The following is a 20,066-nucleotide window of genomic DNA, read 5'->3' as shown; positions in this document are numbered from 1 at the left end:
ATCCCCGAGATTTGTAGTGCGCATGCGTCGACGAAGGCGTTATGATGACGCGATCATAATAAACAAATAGGACATTTAAACTCGACAGTCGGGGAAGGGAGTGGCCAAAGGTAAAAACACATTTGTTATTGAGTCTCATGTTAGTATCCTGTGTTATTATTATTTTAATTCAAATTAGTAAATGTATTAAGCTTTAATATAACCAGTCCTTAAGAGGAGCAACGGGGCGTTTAGTCTGGATTTTGTTGCAGGCAGGCCAGCCACAAAAGAGCTTGCAGACAGACTCGTTGTTACGCTGGTACGACGCTACCCCGTCTTTTCATACAGGAATGGTTACAACAGTGCAGTCTTCTATTTATTAACTTATTAGCCTCAATTAACTTGCTACAATTATAGAGAACAGACCGCCAGCTAAATACTAGTTTCCGATAGGCACTTGAGCCTAGATTAACAAATGAGAATAGGCTGGGTATATTTGAAGGACGGAATTTTTTAGATCATTACTTTTTTCAGTATGTATAACACTTAAATAGTAAGGTCTCTCTTTTGCATTTTACCACTGGTTTGAGGCTTTGAGCATTCCCTTTTAGCTTTAACTGATGTTTTTAGCCTTCAGCTGCTGTCACATTCCAGAGACACGTGACATTGTTGCCTGCAATTCGTCCCACTCGTAGCTGTCAATGTCCTACTACGATTAAGTAAAATTGCATTTCAAGAGTAGGCTAGCCTACTGTACAGGCACTGTCTTAATCAGTCACTTATCATATGAAACTGTCGTCTGTCGAAACTGTCGAACTGACTTCACTTCCGTAGTAAAACCTGACAAACACTTCAGCAGATTTACAGAAACCCCGGACTATGCCCACATAGGCCCTTCAGAACAGATCTGACCTGGATGTCTGTCAATCCATCAATATTTTTTATTGCGCAAAATCATCGTGCACAATGGTCAAAATTCACAAATAATTGAATAATTAAAAATATAGTCTGGTCAGAATAGTTGGAAATGATGAACCAGCACGTCCTTTGGCATGATAAGGTGCAGATCCGTCTGGCATAAAGTGCCCTGTTGACAAAGAGAAACTGTAGCAGAGTGCTGGGTTCTTAATGGTTGTTTTTATTGTTTCTTACTGTTTTAGGACCAGTCCCTATTACACTGCTGGTGTCCTCAACTGGACACAGCTGTGGTGGGGAACCACTCTGTAGTTGGTGTTGGCCTCCATCAGCTCCGACCAGGGCATGGGCAGCAGCTCACCAACACTAAACCACCCAGCACTGTGCCCCCGTGCCAGCCTTCTAGAAGCTTCTCAGCATAGACACAGGTAGCGAACAAGATGATGAGCTCTTGTATGGATTTGTTTGGTTATATGTGATGGTAGTCTACAGGTGATGTTTGCTTTTGTTAGTGCACAATGCACATCATAATCATAATAGTTCATGGTGGTGTGAATTTCACTTTCAGAAACATTGTTTGTTAGTCTGACTAAGTGAATATGCAGATATGGATATGCAGTTTGTGTAAGTATTTGTAATTCTACGGATGACCAGAAGCATACATTTCTGTGACTCTGTGTGGGCATGACCAGAGCCATATATATATATATATATATATAAGGCTCTGGGCATGACTATTTGCCAGCAGATTCTAGAATGTTGCAAACCTGTTTGAACACAGACAATGGACAATTGATATCAAAACATTTGAAATCTTCAAGGTCTGAAACGTGACAATGAAACAAGAAACAATGAGGAGTTCACCATTCCCCACGTCTTCGACCCCAGATAAACTATCTGAAGGTAATTCAATGATTTCTAAAATATATTCAGAATATAATAAACATTTTCGACAGGAATCATTTGTAGCCAGTGGCATTGGCACAATGACTTAGAGGAGGAGAAAGGGGAGGTGGTAGCATAGTGGCTATGGGTGCAAACGTAAATAGCCACTCCAAGCATTCCGAGCACACTTAAAGGAACCATATGTAAGACATGTATTTCAATTAATCATAAAATGGCCCTGATATGTCACTAGACATTAAGAAATCATGTTCATTTCAGATACTAATATCACTGACAACAGTTAGTCCGGCCAGGATAGTTGCAGCCCTCAACTGATGTTGATGTTGTGTTTTGTCATGTCATGTTGTGTTTTGGCCTGATGCGCCACCCTCTACCTTTCTACTAATTACAAAGTCAGTAGTGTTTTGGCATCCGGGTTGGCAACCTAGAGTCAGGGTGGAGGGGGAGGGGTTACTAGCCAGGGTGTTCCCATGCTGCCTTGCGCGCGATTTGATTCACGCTGCTAAGGCAGCCTGGAGACCATGGAGCAAATTTTCGCCTGAGATAGGGAACCAATCACAGAACAGGGGGGAAAGCAAGATGATGATGAGCTATGCACAGACGCATTTGATAGACATCCGTGGCACCCAATAAACGGATCTGGGCATTTTTTTCAAATACGAGAAAATGAACGTTTGGTTCCCAGACCACGTCTCATTGAGAAGTGGTGGCGCTAGCCAGGCTAAGGGGTTACACCGCTCTATAGTAATTTGAAAGTGATTGCAGTACCAGTTTTGGCCACAATCTTACATATGGTTCCTTTAACTGTTCGTAAATTCGGAATTATAGTGTATTTATTCAGAGCTTCTTCACACTCTCGGAGCGTCCAGAGTGTGTCAGATTGAATTTACGAACGTACCCTAAGGAGCTGGGCTAGCATGTAATAGCCTGAAAAGTTGTGGGTTTCTGGCTTCCACCGCCGTGCACTTGAGCAAGGCCCCAAGTTGCTCTCTGGGGACAATGACCCTTCTACTATAGTTTACATATTTAAATCACTTTAGGTAGAAGCATCTGCTAAATGAATAAATGTAAAAAGTATAAAAGTAAAATCCTTTTTTTCCAGAACTATCCATGCTGTTGTCCATGAGAGCGGAAGACCAGCGCAACTTCACGGAGGCCTTACCACCAGAGATGACCCTGAGGATCTTCAGCGAACTGGACGTTCGGAGTCTGTGTCGGGCCTCGCTCACCTGCAAGCAGTGGAACCATCTTATCGAGGGCAGTGACAGCCTCTGGCGGAACCACTGCCTTACGGTTCTAGCCGTGTGCAACAAAGAGGTCACCGGGGACCGACAGGAAGGCCTGTCCTGGAAGGTTTGCGATTTTTAGATTTTGATGTGTTTTTGTTTTTCTTAAAGTGGGATGCACAGAATTTGCCCCCCACACGGATAAAAGCATTGCTCCTTTTTGGACAGGGCTTTGCACTGGATTTGGTGATGTTTATAAAAAAATATCAAAAAGCTAATTTTGTGACCTCCATTTAGAGGTACACTAATTCCAACCAATCAAAAATGGTGCTTCAGAAGCATATGCGTAGGAAGGGGTGCACATAGATAATTGGCACTTGAGCTCAAATACCAACAACTCTTAGTCAGGATTGAGGACTTGACCTTTAATTAGTCGCATGCAATTTCACATACTCCAAGATAAAATCTACAATGTCTTTTTTCTTGTCTTGTCTTTATGAGTAAATATGAATGAATATTGGCTGCACACACACACACATTGTACATCTGCGTCTCATCATGGCTTTTATTGAGGGTGGAGCAGTCTGTGTCATTTTGGATAAAAGTGTCTGCTAAATACAGTCAACTTTAACTTCAACTTCAACTTCAACTGTATCTCAGGTCACCCTGGTGCGTAACTACCAGAAGAGCCGTGCCAAGAAGAACTGGATGAAGGGCCGGTTCAGCCATGTGAGGTCAGCTGACCAGATCCCTCCCAACAGCATGTACCCGTTCGACGTGGAGACCTGGGGGGAGATCCTGGAGGCCGAGCTGGAGCGATAGATGACCTGCTGCTAGCGTTGGTGTTGGAGGAGGTGGTGGAGGTGGAGCTGGAGCGATGGATGACCTGCTGCTAGCAGTGGTGTTGGAGGAGATGGTGATGACAGCCGTGGTGGTGGATGTGGTCTTTGTGGTCATGTTATAGTGTGTGTGATGGATTATATTAGGGAGGTATTTCACGTACACGGTGCAGTGCCAAACCTGGGTATGTTAACCCAGAGAGGTAGTGGTAGCCAAGCCCTGTGGGGACTTCATTCTTCACACAAAACAATGCCAGAAAAGCTCTTCTTTTTGGAGATTTACGGCTTGAGTTTTTGACTTCATCGTGGGCACTTGAATTACCTCCCAGGACTGGCAATACACACACACACACACACACACACACGTGCGCAATAATAGTCATATGAAATAGACTGAAATGCGTTTTTGTATTTTAGATTGACTGTGATCAAGCACCTCAAATGATTTGTAACCTTTTGTACACTTTTTCAAACACCAGTTGATATCTTGTATATGACTTTTGAATATGCTTTTCATGATTTCCAATGATATACATGCAGAATGATTTTTAAATGAATCATGAAAATGTCAATTTAGGACATTTTGATATAGCACTTATATCTTATTTATTTATATGTAATATTTTATAATAATGTTTTGTTTTAATCATGGTGCTTTTTAAATGTTGAACTAAATACAAATGAATGAATGAAATATATTTGTGTGTACAATTATTTCAAAACTGGTTTTGTAGTCAAAACGACTTATTTCATGTGTTTGTGACATGTGTAACATGTTACCTTCATGCAAAGCCAATGTATTTTACATATTCTTGTATAAGAAAAACATCAAATTCACTTCAAGGAAAAACACATATTGCCTTCAACAAATTCAGATGGCAGTTATTATTTCACACAAACATACGTCACAGACCACTTGGAGGTGCAAACCATATTGGATTTTTGGTTGATTTGACCATCAGTTGATCATCGAAACAGGCACTTTGCTTTGGATAGACAATAGAAATACATCAAAGGAGTGATTAACGTCAAAAAATCTAGACTGACAACTCAACATTTGACGCCTCCGATATGTTTAGTGTTCTAAAGACGTCAAATAGCCCATTATAGTTACCAAATTGATAAGGAGCCAGAGTCGTACACGGTGCTAGGCGATGCAGCGTTTGTTTGCACCTCCAACAGAATGGCGTACCTGGTTACCTCCCAAAAACACCCACAAATGCCTGTATGTTTGTGTGAAAGAAGCTTTTGACATCAATCTGAATTATCAATTGAGAACTTAAAAGAGAGTTACCTTGTGGTAACTCTCTGAATTTGGAGGTAATAGCCTATGACATAGTCACCATCTCTTTAAGATTTTTATCAGAATTTTGATTTTTCTTTCTGCCTCTCCAAAACACCATCAGTGTTAATATCACTGAGGATTTGAGTATCCTAGCCTACAGCGGTCGCATTCTAGATTCAACGTAAAACACATCATTGGTCGGTCAGTTGGGGGACCCCTTTTTTCCCCCATTTCAGGACAATGGACAGGGTCACTTCAAAAGGCCAGACATACAGGACTGCTCTAGTTGGCTCACACAGAATCGTGTTGAGACATTTCTCAATCTTGTTTTGATTAAAAATACAAATGAATGTCCCTCTTATGTCCATTCATTCTTTACATTGTGATTGGCTCGCTTTTTCTTTTCTTATTTTTGACATTTATTTCTCAGACAAGCAGTAGTTTGGCTGCTGCGGTCTCACTTCTCTTTGCAAAAAAGGAGAAGATTGCTGTTATAAAGGATTAGCACCCGATATAAGGGTTGTAGGCTATAGGTTTCAGTATATAGGCTATCCCTATGCTGTGAGTTGTAACAGCATTGCCACCGTCTGTATGCATGCGCCAGCCGTCTACGTCACAGCATCCTAGGGCGAGTGACACTGGAGAAAAACATAGGCTACCCAGTCGCCGCGTCCAGGGGTTGTATTTTCTTTTTTTCATACAGGAAGGAGGTAGCTTCAAATAGGCTGATCATTTTTGAGCAATTATGGCCGACATCCCGCCTGTTATAAACATCTCGATCTCACTGAAAATCCAGCCGAATGAAGGACCGGTGTTCTTTAAAGTAGATGGGACGAGGTTCGGACAGAGCAGGACAATTAAATTGCTAACTGGGTCCAAATACAAAATTCGGGTAGCGTTGAAGCCGACGAACGCTGAACCAGGGTAAGTAGCCTCTAAATATCTAAACTATTAATCTCTAAATAGGCAATTATTTTTGTTGGTATATGGGACAGGGTACTTAGACTAGCCTACATGTAAACACACTATAATTGTTATCCATCGCATCATGCGCTAGCAGAATGAGCATCCCTTAAACATGGCGTTAGACCACGTCTCCATATCTTGTCTAAACAATCAGCAGTAGACCTGAAATGCAAGCCATCCATTTAGGTTATGTGACACAGAGGATAGCCTATGCATATTTATATGAAATTGGTTTCCTTCATGGTGCCAAGGCCAGTTAGACACGGCCTGTTAATAGATGCCGTCCCCAGGTAGGCCAAGGTTTCTTATTACAGTTACCAGCATCTGCTTGCTTTAGCTCCCTGATGCTTGACCTAAGAAGGCCATATATTATATAGGGATAATGAGTAGTCGACACGAATCTGTTAACTAAATCTACGTTTTGGTGGGTCTGGCAGAACCATGGGTATCGGCAGCGTCAAATTCCCCCTGGAGGTGGAGACCAAAGACGAGGAATCGGTAGTGTACACCGGGCTCTATGACACGGAGGGCGTGCCGCACACCAAAAGCGGGGAGAGGCAACCTATTCAGGTCTTCATAGAGGTAAAGGAAAAAGCGATTGGCTCTCGCAGCTCGCTACTGTTTACACATTACTGTTTACATCGCTACTGGTTACACATTGTATTTGTAACGTCTGTTGTCCATAGGCTACTGATGACAGATTTTGTCTTGAGAGACCATCACTTCAGTGGTCAATATTGCTTGGTTTTGTGTTTGGTGTATGAGAGAAATGGTGGGGTGAGGTGTGTGTGTGTGTGTGTGTGTGTGTGTGTGTCAAATTCAGTGTGTGAAGGAGCTGTATTTGATAAAGTAGGCCCATGAGTGTCTACTTAATGTCTAGTACGAAGTAATATCCATAACATGTATTAATAGTCTATATCCATAACATGTATTAATCATATATTGTAAACAAGTTGCAAAAATCAACCTTTGCTGAGTTGAACAAAAATGGTTTAAGTAGTCTACAACATCAACAATGCAGTATGCAATTCTTGAAAAAGGTTGTTGATCATTTGTTGATAATTGGCTGGGAATTGTTTAAGTTCAGAAGTTACCGCCATGGTTGTTTCCCATTTACCACGCAATAACCTACATTTTATTTTATTTAAAAAAAAAAGTGTATTCAATTAGAATTGCAGACTGTGCCTTTAATTGATATGTCTATTAATGAGTAGTTATAAACAGACATACTTCCCTGTGGACAAACTAATTTCACCTTTCTCTCTCTCTCTCTCTGTCCATCTTAGTTCAAAGACGCCGGCATGTTTGAGACCGTCTGGCAGGTGAAGTTCTACAACTACTACAAGCGGGAGCACTGTCAGTTTGGCAACAATTTCAACTGCATCGAGTACGAGGTCAAGCCAAACGAGACGCGCAGCCTAATGTGGATCAATAAGGAGGCCTTCCTCTAGGACCCCCCCGCCCATACCCGCCTTCTAAGGGACTGGAGGGAGAGCCAGGGGGGGGGGGGGGGGGTTACCATCACAGCACTGTGGACTTGCATTTTTGGTGGTTTTGGCCGAGCAGGAGGTGGCAGACATTTTGAGGCGTGATGAGATGTTGTTTTGTGTTCTTCCCCAAGAACTCTCTCTCTCTCTCTCTCTCTCTCTCTCTCTCTCTTCGCATCCCCATGCAATGGCATGAGGCAGGGGACATGTGTGGTTTCCTATTATTGTTCCCTATAAATCTCCCTCTCTCTCTTTCTCTCTCCCTCTCTCTCTTTCTCTCTCTCTTTATCTATCTGTCTCCCTGTATGTGTGTGTGTGTGTGTGTGTGTGTCTATCTGCACCCACCGCTGCAGCTCTCAGTTCTGTGTTGGTTGCAGTAACGAGAGAGAGGACCTCTTTTGTCAGCCGTGGTCCTATCCAAAGCTTTGTGCTCACAGCCTACACTCTCAGAGATGTGAGAGGAGGATATCTTTTTATTAATGTGGGCAAAAAGGATCTGCAAAAAAAAAAAAAAGAAAAAGACGGTGCTGGATATACATTATATTGCCAGTGCTATTCATGCTATTAAATATAGAGGGAAACGGTTACCATGGGTGGTTCTTTAGGACCCACCGCAGACAATGATCATTATTATCAGCTTGTGAAGTGTATGTATTTAAGCGTGAATGTTTTGCCGTGAAAATTATTTTAACTCGCTGAATTTATTCTGACTATGTACATACTAACCTGTTTCCACCCCATATCAATTGGTTGTGTTAGTATTGTTTTACTACGGATGTATAAATACCTTTGTTTAATTTGCCTAAAAGCACAAAGTGGTTAAGATATCAGGATTGTTGTCTTCATATGCCTTGTTTGTTTGTTTTTTGTTGTTGTTGTTTTGTTCTTTGCTCACACGCCTGTAACGCTCACAGCTTTACTTTTGTGATAATTTGTATGCTGCCTTGTTTGTGGATTTTGATTGTTTTATAAATATATCAAGTTGCATTGCTTGACAACTTCCTGTTTTACTCTGGTCTGAATGAAGAATGCATAAATATGTATCACTTGAATCATGTACGCCGGTGCCACCTGAAAAACAAGACAATGCAATAAATATAAAGATATCATTGGCTTGTCAGTGCTTCGATTATACCACATTGGGAACTGTTGGTTTATGCACTTGTTTATCATGTTTAAGCATGTTCAGTCTTTACCTATTTCCTATCTAATTAATTAAATGAGTTAATCAAAGCCCAACATCCAGCAGTCCTGGCCTACTGGTTAGGGCTTCGGGCATGGAACCGAAGGGTTGCCCCCCCGACCAGTTGGTACCAGCTGAAGAGCCCTTGAGCAAAGCACCTAACCCCTCACTGCTCCCCGAGCGCCGCTGTAGCAAGGCAGCTCACTGCTCCGAGTTAGTGTGTGCTTCACCTCACTGTGTACTCTGTGTGTTCACTAATTCACGGATGGGATCAATGCAGAGACTAAATTCCTTGTATACGCAAGTATACTTGGCCTAGAAACCTGATTTACATTTACAGTTATGGGCATTAGGCTACATGAATTAGGGCCATCATCCCAAATCAACACCCCAACATCAGACTAGGCTATTTATTTGTTTATCTTTATTTACATTATATATTTCTTAATCTTACTTGGACATTGAGCCCTTGTCAAACCCAACTAGGCTAGTTCAATTAATGGCATGCTATATTATTGAAAAGTATAGCAAGTTCTCGTCTTACTAGGAATATAGGTTATAATTGGCTGTTCTGATTATTAAATATAGCATAAAACTAGGACTGAAACTGATATCATTCAGAGACTGGAGGTCATGTCTGAAACAGGACTATCAGCCTAGGTCTGCCAGGGAACTGGTGTGACTAAACGAGTTGCTATCACCTCACGAGAACTTACCAGATTTGATGTATTACTGGTCTGATGTTATCTCCTTCACCAATTTGTAGGTGTGCTGTATTATGAACTCAACTGAACCTCATATGCAAAGCTTAAGTAACGTTCACTCAATTAATATATGCAAAGGTGTACATGTTCAGTGAAAGGAGAGAGGAGAGAGAGTGAGAGTACCCGGATGGACTGTACTAATGCACCTCCCCCTACCCTGCTTTCCACCTCACTCGATCCGCTCCCTCTCTCGACCAACTGCTTCCCCTCTCTCTGCGGATCAACCGGAGTATCTGCAGTGGAGCCATCATCCATCGAGACTTGGAACAAGACTTAGGCTAGCGACTTTACATTTAAAGTCCGCCTAATCGGCTTTCATAAACGTTTCACATCGACTCCAATACCTCGACGTGTTTGCCTCGGCGCTTTTTTCTCTGCAAGTGAAGACTACGCGACCAACAGAATGGTAAGGAGAGGGAACAATCGCTATTCGTCACTCTGTGTGTAGGCTATGTGTAAAGATACGGCGGAATTAACCCCCATGGAACTTCTTATTGATTACTTGCTCGACACTTGTTCGATCAACTGTGCTGTACCACTCAGTTCACAAAACGAGACGCGATTGTATTAGCTAACTGTCTTTGTTTTTTCACGTCAACCCTGTGTTGATAAAACACCACCATGATATGACTGAGTGGGCCACGTTCTGGCGGATTCCTTGCCTATGTTGGCTTTTTATTTACGCGCACGAAAACCCCAATGCAGTCCACACAATTCTCAGATTTTATCAACACGACTAACGGTGAAACAATGTAGCTAACTATCTATCCCTCTGGTTGAGGTGAAAAGTGAAACAATGTATCGTCAGCTAGCTATACCTAAGGCGACACTGTAGCCCAACATATACGGCACTGTAACCTTAGCTGCAAGCTAGTTTGGGTACATTGAACGGACTTGAGAACTTGGGTCGACTGAATCTCGTTGATTAAGGGCCATTGCAATGTCCAAATCCGTATGTACTTGGATGTTTCTCCTGCATGAAACTACGTGCGTGCAAATGTGTCCATCTAGTTTATGTCACTGCTGAAAACGGAACACTCGTTGCCTATGTTTACGTGGCCCCTGAAAACTGACGACTGTTCAGAGTGGCGAAAGTCATCATGGCTGTAAAATTGAGGGCTACTGTACCACTTCATTCGCATTTGTTGCTTCCTCTTCAGGCGAGGCTACAACGTCGCAACGTAGACACCATTGTAGGGTTTTCCTTTTTCTTCTTCCATTTCAGCTGGTAGGAGGATTATTGGACTGGTTTTTACCACACAACACTAGCATAAGCTGTTTGGGGTCGTGCTAGGCTATTTCTAGAACGCATTCCTGTATTTCAGCTATTGTTTTGGAAACCCACATTATGTTTTACTGTAACATGACTTCAAGATCTGGTCGTAGTAGTAGGTGTATTTGTCGTGATTGTTAGTTTTAAAACAAATGGTGTCTGCTTTCAATGACTGCAACCTGTGCGTCTTTGCAGAGCCCAGTCCAGCTGCAGTGGCTGGCTAGTGGCAGGGGGAGGGGGGGGGGGGGGGGGGGATGGTGGTGTAGTAGGCTAGCCGAGAACATCATCACGACTCTTTCGCGGATGATGGTTTACAAATATGTGGTTGACTTTTGGTCACATCTCATACTTGCTTGCAGCAGACGCAGAGTGCATAGAGCATAGTGTGATTTTGTTATTTTGTTTTAATCCAGTCATCTCTGATAGATGAGTGTAATCGACGGAATGGTGATACAGAGGCCATAATCGTTTAAATACTTTTCCTCAGATGCACTGTATCCTACAATACAATGTGAAGCTTGCAGGCACTCTGGTGCCGTTGTGTTCTGAGAGGCACGATCTGTTCCTTCTTGGGAGCATGCTATGCTATGTGTGTCAAGGCTGAGGCAAGCTCAAAGTGCTCCTCTCCAGATGTCTTTCCTGAAAACCAAGGGGAACCTACTGCACCTGATTTAATTCCAAATGGAAATCATGGAAGTGCTATTCTGGTTGTGTCAATTCAATTTAGAAAAAAAAAAAAAAAAAGTTTTGGTCAGCAGCCCTGTGATCTTTTTAAGAAGTTGGATCATGGATCGTGGGATGTGGTAAACAAAATTTGTTGTTGTTGATAACATGGATGACGGACAGAATCAAAGCATCAGGACTTTGTGATTGACTCACTCTTACCTTACGACCTTACACCTACAGGCCTTAATCCTAATCCACTTAACCTTAAGGCACTGTCTGTGTGTCTTGGAGTCAAAATAGTACTCACAATGATGTTGTTTGTCCTTTATCTTCTCCCTAGTGTTGTTTGGCCCAAAGCAACCAACTTTCAGTTGATGGCAAGTCGTTTTTGTGGAGAGGTTGTCTCAGCTAGCTGACTGTTAATGGCCACTGAAGTTCAAGCCTGTGTGTTTGGTAACAGACACCAAAGACAAGCAGGTGCACATACACACCTCCATGAAGAGGAAGGACGTAATCCTCTTTAACCTTAAGTGCCTTCGCTGAATGCTAAATAAAACCACAGGTCTTGACCTTTGACCTCACTTAGTTTTTTTTTTTTTTTATTTACAGGACCCAGAGGGACATATTTGGTGCTGTGTTGAACTTTGAACTTTGAAAAGGTTTATCAGCTTTTTTTGTGTGTGGACAGTAAGACAGACCTTCAGAGGTTTTAGTAAAGAACTCTTTATTGAAATTGTGTTCTCACTTTTTTTGGCCTTTTTTTTAAACATTGATTTCTAACACACTGGCAACAGTGATCAACCACGTCATCTTCATTTTCAAACCGCACAGCAAGCAAGTAAGCTCAGAAGATTCTAGAATGATCCCAGAGCTCCCTGGGTCAGGGTCATGCAGTGTCCCAGTTTGACTAGTGGTCGGTTGGGATCTGAAGGGAAGGATTCCGGGTCAGGTCACACAGATCTGTGAGGAAACCAAGGCCACAGTCATTTTGAAACTGTCTGATCGGGTGGCACACTCACCTTCTGCACTCTAACCTCTGTATCATGGCATGATGTAGTCCTCTTTGACTCTTAAGTGTCTTCATGGAATGCTAAATAAAACCGTGGGTTGTGTCACCTTTATCCTCTTGGATTGTCTTTTTCTGCATGAACTTTAGGAAAAAGGTTGTATGCTCTGCCCAACCTTGAAAGGTCTGTCCTCAGCTGTTCTGGGGGAAGGCACTCAGAGGTTCTGCAAGGAACCCTTTTGTGTTATCATTTTGTGATGACATACTCCTTTACTACACCCACTATGTGCAAACAAGTACAAATCATGTACTGCTGTCATATACTGTCTTTCCTGAAATACCCTACCTTCCACGTCAGTTCTTTCTGTGTCTTCCTTCCTGATGATGGTTTTTAGTGGTAGGTTTTATCAAATTATCATATATACATTATTATAAGGATTTTTTACACAGAGTCCTTTGAACCGCTAGTTCATACTAGTTCAGACCACTTCAAACAGTGGTCAACCTTCTGGAAGCCACATAGCAACCATTGATTCCGACAGAAAGATTCTAGAAGGCTCCTTGTCCCTAACTTGACCCCTTCAGAGCCTCGTTGTTTGCCTGCAACAGGTTCTCCATTAAAAAAGGTTCTGTATAGAACGTTGAGCCTTTTTCTTCAAAATGAAGAGAATCATTTTGTTACCCTCACAGAACACCCCCGTAGAGACACCTTTTCTATATTATTTAATGATTTAAGATATTCATAATATCAGTGTTCATTTGTGATTGGGAGGCAATGATGGCCTCATCTAAGTTTACCCCGTGGACTATATACGAGTAAGAGATATAATTTATCCGGTCAGTTTGCATCAGGTGAGCATCAGTTTTAGGTGCAAGTCGGTGTATGCCACTATTGTTGTTGACAGTTGGCTTTTGTTGGGTGATCCCTGTAGAAGTCATTGTGACATGAGGAGGTCATGTGTCTGTTGGCCCAAAAACAAGAAGCCATTAGTGTGCACACACAAAGCCATCCGAATTTGCATGCCATGTTTGTGTATATAACTTGTATAATCCATAATGGCTGAATGTAACATTCATGTTAAATTTCTGTTAGTTTGTGATGGTTTAACACTAATACAGTATATGTAGCCTATGACACAATCATTTAAATTCTTTCTGGGTTTTTTTTCCCTTTGCCAGTATTTAATGCAAACTGATACAAAATAGTGCCTAGGTGGGGAAACCTGGGATGTGTACTGAAACTTTTAGAACCAGACCAGAGGAGTCTAGAACTCCCTAGACACAGTTGAAGGGAGTGGGAGTTGCAAGGAGTGTCTCTGACTGTATGAGATGTGTGTGTGACCTCGATCTGGCAGAGTGTCAGGCTCTTTAGGTAGATCTGCTAGGGTAGCGTTTTAAGCACACCCACTGTTACCCCAATGGAATGGAAGAGTTGGGGAGATGTTGTATGAAGTTAGTCATACCAATGTTGTCCTGCCATAAATCTGGATTTTTGGAAATTTTTGGGGTGTTGCAGAATGCAGGGTGTACTGTGTGGACTACGTCAAAGATAAACCCAAGCATGCATGAAACTACATAGAAGAAGGATCTCTCTCTCTCTCTCTCTCTCTCTCTCTCTCTCTCTCTCTCTCTCTCTCTCTCTCTCCTATCTCCATCTCTCTCTCTTTCTCTCCTCTCCTCTCTGTCTCTCTGTGTGTCTCCCTCCCCAATTCACAACCCACTGTCCCTCTTTCTCTCACACATATATATTTATATATTTCAGTGACTTCATGCTAGTGTACATGAATTAGTAGTACCTGGGACAACAGTGAATTCAACAAAATTTACCAGCATCTGACATTTACAAGCAACAAACTGACAACAAAAATGTTTATTTTCACAATCCACTATAACCACTAGTTTACTCGCATTTTTTGATGGCCAATAAAGGCTTACTGGCTCAGCGTTCGTGGCTAACATGGCCTGTCTGTGACCTGTGGCCTAACCAAACGATCTGGAGCCAGCACTAAAGAATGGTGCTTAACCTCTCACAGAACACCACTGAATCTATTACATGAAATCTATTCTAACTATGTAACATTTTTAATGCAGAGTTGCACTCATGTGTCTTGAGCGAGTTAAGGATGGAGGGAAGATGGACTTGAGTGGAGGGAGGAGGGGTGTGGAGAGATTGAAGAACAGGAGAGAGGGAAGGAGGGGTATGGAGATATTGAAGAACAGGAGAGAGGGAAGGAGGGGTATGGAGATATTGAAGAACAGGAGAGGGAGAGAGAGAGGAGGGAAGGAGGAGGGATATGGAGAGATTGAAGAACAGGAGAGAGAGAGAGGAGGGAAGGAGGAGGGATATGGAGAGATTGAAGAGAGAGAGAGAGGAGGGAAGGAGGAGGGATATGGAGAGAGAGAGAGCGCTTCATGTATGCTTGAGTTTGTCTTTCATGTACATCTATATGTACATCTATAACTTGATGGCAAAAATGTCCAGATTCATGGCAGGACAATAATGGTCTTGAGATGGACTTCAGGAACAAGAATATGTGGTAGAGAGAAGAATATGAGATCAGGACGGAGACGCCGTCCTCAAAAGATGCCCCACTCTCACTCACCAGAGAGGAAAACATGAGGATGGTGAGATCAGGACAGAGATGCCGTCCTCAAAAGATGCCGCACTCTCACTCACCCTCTCTCTCCTCTGCTCTGCTCAGTTCTGTTCCAGGTCTCGTTCTGCTGTTGTCCAAGGGGAAGAGTCCTTTGCGGTGGAGTTTCCTTCCAGTACATTTACCCTGATTCAGAGGGACAGTGTCTCTTTTTTCCCCCTTTTTCTACAGACACACACTGACACACACACACACACACTGACACACACACACACTGACACACACACACACACTGACACACACACACACTGACACACACACTGACACACACACACACACACACACACACACACACACACACACACACACACACACTGACACACACACACACACACGGACACACACACACACACACACACACACACACACACTGACACACACACACACACTGACCTGACACATACTCAAAGAGTCTCCAATGCACACACACCCCAAGGCTTGTTTCCAATTTCTGCATCATGCCCCTTTGAGATGCAGCAAGGCAGGAGGTTGCCCTCATTTCTATCCCTGGCAGATTCTAGCACTCACTGTTGTTCTCATGCATAATGAAATAAGCTCTGTGTGCGTGTGTGTTGGGAGAAGACATGGACATCATCATTTGCTCTACATTATGGTTTTGCAAAAAAGAGAATTCTTTCTTAATTTCCTCTGGAGCTCTTGTTATGACCATCACAAGTGATCTCAGTCTTCCCCTGTACTTTGTGTAGTGTAGTGTTGTGTTGTGTTGGTGGTTGTAACAGATCCATCAGCTGCTTTGAGAGATGTCCATGTGAAAATGGGTTACAGTAGCCCCAGTGTAAGTTCTGGTTTGGTTAAGAGTGTTGCCCTGGCGACGGTGTCCTAGATTGATCTAGTGTTGCATTCTGTTGATTGTGGTACCCTGTAATCAGGCACTTGAACATGATCTCTCTCTCTATCTCTTTACCTCTCCTCCCTCTCTCCTCTCTCTCTCTCTCTCCCTCTCTCTCTTTTTCCCTCTCTCTTTCCCTCTCCTCCCTCTCTCCCTCCCTCTCTTTCTCTCTCTCTTTCACCCTCCTCCTTCTCTCTCTCTCTCTCTCTCTCTCTCTCCTCTCCTCTCTCTGTCTCTCTGTTTGTCTCCCTCCCCAATTCACAACCCACTGTCCCTCTTTCTCTGTCTCTCTCACACGGTGCTCATCCAGCACCCAATGCGGACACCCTCACTCATCCCAGATAGCTCGCGCTGTAAATCTGATTAGTCAGCTGAGGCACGGGAAGGTGCCATTTGGAGAGAAAGAACACCCAAATCAGGGCTGAATATGAGTGGGAGTAAGATCACCGCACCAATTACATTTGAAATTTTTGAACCCAACCCAGACAAACTGACAGTACAGCATCATGTGGAAGTTGAGGGATCTCAAGAATGACACTATACACGGTAGTTTTTGCCACCATATTAGAAACAGTGTACAACAGTTGTTTGTGATATGACACTTATAAGGCAATTCCTTGGAGGGAAAGCCATGTTGGTAGGCTTGTTGCCGTTTGTTTCTGAAATGCTCATGAGCTCAGTTTCAAGAGTAATATTCTGCTACACTGTAGTTTTTGCCTTGGAAGCTAACATACACGTCACAAAGCCATGGTACAACAATTGTTTGTGATATGACATCTTTATAAGGCAATTGTAGATATTGTGTGTGAGGTCTTCTGAAGACAGAATTTTCACAGTATTCTATGAAAATAGAATTGCATAGAAATGTTGCAGTATGTCCACGTATATTCTCAGTGACGAGGTTCTCTTGGACCTTTGTGCGACCCATTGATTCATCGAATTGGTACGTAGATTGTTGTCCCTTTAGTTAAACAAAAATGTGAATGAGAGAGTGATAGTCTTGTGGAGTCCCACAGCATTCCTGTCTAAATTAAACATGGTTCACGTTTGCCAAACTGAATACCTTGAACATCTGAAGCTGCTGACATGCAAACAAGCATTCATGCAAATTATCATTGGTCACTGAGCATCCCCTGCAAGTATATGTCACTGCACATTACTAATTCTCACCATACACCTTACTGACTAAGTATATATACACTGACTGTAACAACATGCACATTTACAGCAAGTCCTGTGTACTGAAGAAACACTAACTACATGTTAGGCTACCCAAGGCCACTCGGTTTTTGAAACAGTGACACACTGGCACATTGTGTGATGGGCTGTGGCTGTGAACTTGCGACCTCTAGGAGTGTGTGTGTGTGTCGGACGTTGTTTCCTGTTCTTATCCCTCTATCGGCTGGCCTCACACAAACGGGTCATTCCCTTCAATGGTTGACTTGGGGATTCATCCCACTACAAGGGTACCATTGTCACCTGCACAGTGCACACCTGTTCGAGGTGTTTCAAGACTTGTGCTCTGCAAAGCACATTGAGGCCATGTTTACTTTCAAAAAAGATCATTTTTGTGACTTGAATTTGAATTGAGCTAATGTTTGGCTTCTCTCTGTGTCTCTTTACAGGGAAATGAAGCCAGCTACCCTCTGGAGATGTGTTCGCACTGTAAGTATCAAGGGGAGTTTTTTAACCTCTCTCTCCAACCCCCTCAAAAACGGTTTTGAAAGGTACAGAAACGCTTTTTTTGAAAGGTTGAAAAGGGAGTGAAAATGGTTCTTGACAGTTTGAAAATTATTTATGGGGAAGGCCTAAAAAGGAAATTGTGTGATTCTTTGACATTCTTTGTGTTTATTCCTTGCTTTGGGCCTCAGAGAGTTTGTGAAGCTGCCCTCCAGGGCAGCATGTTCTTATGTGTGTGAACAGTGTGTGATGTGGGTAGGACTGCACCCATGTGTAAAGGGACTGACTTCATTGCAGTTTGAATTATAGTATAGTATTATAGTATAGTTATAGTATTTGCTCTTCTATGTGTTTGTTTGAATAGGACGTGTTTATTTGCATATTAGGATGAAACATTCATCTTGCTTTATGCTATAATGTTTTAGCTGTGTGCTTTAATATATCACTTTAATTGGCATGATCTGTCCGTTCAGAGAACGGCTTAAAATGCCCCTGGGGGTAGTTTTCCCACAAGCCGCCCTTCTCAACACGCCCCACTTCTTTAACTCTTGAGGGCCCTCAGCAATGGGACCTTGGATTCCTGGAAAGACCAGGCATATAGTTACCAAGCTAGTGTCCAGATTTCAGGTTCAGGTGCTGGGCGGTATGACCAAAAATGTATATCACGGTATTTTTCAAAATTCTTACGGTTTCACGGTATATGACATTTTTTCCATGCATAATCAGATGTTCACAGCATTTTCTACAGGTTGAGAGAGGAATTGCTGCAGTACATTGACTAAGGATGGTCTATTTTACTGTCATGATGTAGATTAACTCCACACTAGTGGTAATGCAGTTTTGCATGGCCCCATAAAATGATGCTGTTTACAAAGAGCCACTCATTATTTTTAATGAAGAATCTAATCAGAATGCAAAGACAATTGCAGTCAAAATACAGAATTTTTACTGTGCAAATTTCACAAACATCTTGTATAAAATCAATACAAAAAGTAGTGCAACTTGCAATAATTATACTTTTTTGAAAATTATACAATTTAAAATAAAACCTCTCTGCTAATATGCTTACTCTGTCAAATAGGCCTATCAGAAACATGCCTTATTGTTATTGTGTGGTTTACGGCGCGGCGCAGCATTCCAAACGTTGTGTAATCAAATAAACCGGTATGGCGGTATAATAAAAATTCATATCATAACGAAAATATACACCGGTATACGGTGTGAACCGGTATACCGCCCAGCACTAACATGGATGTCCAGCTGTGTCGGGTCAACAAGCTAATAAAGTCATGAATCATTCATTTTGGTGTAATGAGAGAATCTAGTTGTATCACTGTGCTGCGGCCGTTGGCTGTGTTACAATTACACCAAGTCTAATTTCTTAGACGACCAGCTACGACGTACCCATTCAGTCGTCAGTGTCCGCACAAAAAAAAGAAGCTTAATTAGACTTTGTTTGGTATGATTTGGTGCTGGTGGTGGTGATTTAATTGGGGCTGTTCTGCTTCTGTAGATTTAGAAGATATGTTTCAAAACCAACAGCCTTGAATGCAGAGGTTCATGTCCTTATGAGCATATGGTTTAGCCCAATGCATACATTTAATATGGCATCTGGAGTCTTCAATGCTCTATGCCCAGGGATGTAGTGGAGGCTAAACGCAAGTAAACACAGTTTATCCATCTCTGAAATTTCAGAAATAAAGTTTATCTACCTCTCAAAAGAGTTTATTCACCAATTGGAACTTTTAACATTAAAAAAGCACACTGTATCATCGACATTCACAATATATACACTCCTCACTCTAGGAATAATTTAATACCATTGGTGTTGTTATAAACATTGGACAATAACCTCCACCATCATCAAACATGCTCTGAATGGCTTTTTAAAAATTCGATACCGCATGGCCCAGTCCATCTTACCGTGATCACAGAATTCATAGTTTGCCCACCTCTTATTTTACCACTACACCTCTGTCTATGCCCAAACGTTCAGTCTCCACTCTCCATTAATATACTCTTGTCTGTGCCCTCTGTAGATTCAAGGCCAGTGACTCATCTTACTCTGATGAGGATTTTTATTTAGCAGACGCTTTTATTCAAAGCGACTCACAGAAAGAGGGATAACATCGAGCTACCGTGCAGAGGAGAATTACTACTGCATCATCAGTCAATACTATTACTAGTGCAGACATTGGATATGGAGGCTATGTGTGGCAATGTTTTTTTTTTTTTTCTTACCCTTGAATAGTTAAGAAGGTGTTGATGAAAGGTAATGGCCACCTTCAAGCAGATGCCTTGAAGCAAACCTTGAGAGTGTCATTCCAAAGATTAGTCAGATCAAAGTTTGAGATCGATACAAGCATGTATCCAGTCATATCGACAAC

At 42.2% G+C, this 20,066-nt stretch overlaps 3 protein-coding genes across 5 annotated transcripts in view; all 3 read left to right on the top strand.

Moving 5' to 3' along the window:
- The first annotated feature begins 27 nt into the window (after positions 1 to 27).
- On the top strand, positions 28 to 4,557 carry LOC125296983 (F-box only protein 48). Of its 3 annotated transcripts, XM_048247107.1 has the most exons (5): positions 29 to 110; positions 1,140 to 1,322; positions 1,716 to 1,797; positions 2,903 to 3,153; positions 3,687 to 4,557. In XM_048247107.1, exons 3-5 carry the CDS (start codon positions 1,731 to 1,733, stop codon positions 3,846 to 3,848), a joined length of 480 nt encoding a protein of 159 aa, XP_048103064.1. In that variant the 5' UTR covers positions 29 to 110; positions 1,140 to 1,322; positions 1,716 to 1,730; the 3' UTR covers positions 3,849 to 4,557. The 3 variants fall into 3 exon arrangements, with proteins under 3 accessions (XP_048103066.1, XP_048103064.1, XP_048103065.1); XM_048247109.1 differs by lacking the exon at positions 1,716 to 1,797 and having other exon boundaries at positions 28 to 110; XM_048247108.1 differs by lacking the exon at positions 1,140 to 1,322 and having other exon boundaries at positions 70 to 110.
- A 1,181-nt stretch (positions 4,558 to 5,738) lies between these two features.
- cnrip1a (cannabinoid receptor interacting protein 1a) lies at positions 5,739 to 7,625 on the top strand. Its single transcript, XM_048248494.1, has 3 exons — positions 5,739 to 6,074; positions 6,554 to 6,698; positions 7,403 to 7,625. The coding sequence occupies exons 1-3, from the start codon at positions 5,896 to 5,898 to the stop codon at positions 7,565 to 7,567; spliced, it is 489 nt and encodes a 162-aa protein (XP_048104451.1). The 5' UTR covers positions 5,739 to 5,895; the 3' UTR covers positions 7,568 to 7,625.
- A 2,087-nt stretch (positions 7,626 to 9,712) lies between these two features.
- Positions 9,713 to 20,066, top strand: part of ppp3r1b (protein phosphatase 3 (formerly 2B), regulatory s1ubunit B, alpha isoform, b) — a 27,597-nt gene continuing 17,243 nt past the window's right edge. Inside the window, exons 1-2 of the mRNA XM_048248587.1 lie at positions 9,713 to 9,956; positions 17,625 to 17,664. Coding sequence (XP_048104544.1) covers positions 9,954 to 9,956; positions 17,625 to 17,664 — 43 coding nt within the window. The 5' untranslated portion in view covers positions 9,713 to 9,953. The remainder of the gene's footprint in view (positions 9,957 to 17,624; positions 17,665 to 20,066) is intronic.

Source organism: Alosa alosa, chromosome 7 (assembly GCF_017589495.1).
Source record: "Alosa alosa isolate M-15738 ecotype Scorff River chromosome 7, AALO_Geno_1.1, whole genome shotgun sequence".
In the NCBI taxonomy this organism is placed as follows: Eukaryota; Metazoa; Chordata; class Actinopteri; order Clupeiformes; family Clupeidae; genus Alosa; species Alosa alosa.
Note: the sequence above shows the minus strand (reverse complement) of the source record. Positions and strands in the feature narration are given on the sequence as shown.

Bases quoted from the DNA above. Each gene is read 5' to 3' on its own strand.
- LOC125296983 (XM_048247107.1), top strand. From the start codon at position 1,731: ATGAAACAAGAAACAATGAGGAGTTCACCATTCCCCACGTCTTCGACC. The intron at 1,798-2,902 runs GTAATTCAATGA...CTTTTTTTCCAG, and splicing joins CCCAGATAAACTATCTGAAG to AACTATCCATGCTGTTGTCC. The intron at 3,154-3,686 runs GTTTGCGATTTT...ACTGTATCTCAG, and splicing joins AGGAAGGCCTGTCCTGGAAG to GTCACCCTGGTGCGTAACTA.
- cnrip1a (XM_048248494.1), top strand. From the start codon at position 5,896: ATGGCCGACATCCCGCCTGTTATAAACATCTCGATCTCACTGAAAATC. The intron at 6,075-6,553 runs GTAAGTAGCCTC...TGGGTCTGGCAG, and splicing joins CCGACGAACGCTGAACCAGG to AACCATGGGTATCGGCAGCG. The intron at 6,699-7,402 runs GTAAAGGAAAAA...TGTCCATCTTAG, and splicing joins CTATTCAGGTCTTCATAGAG to TTCAAAGACGCCGGCATGTT.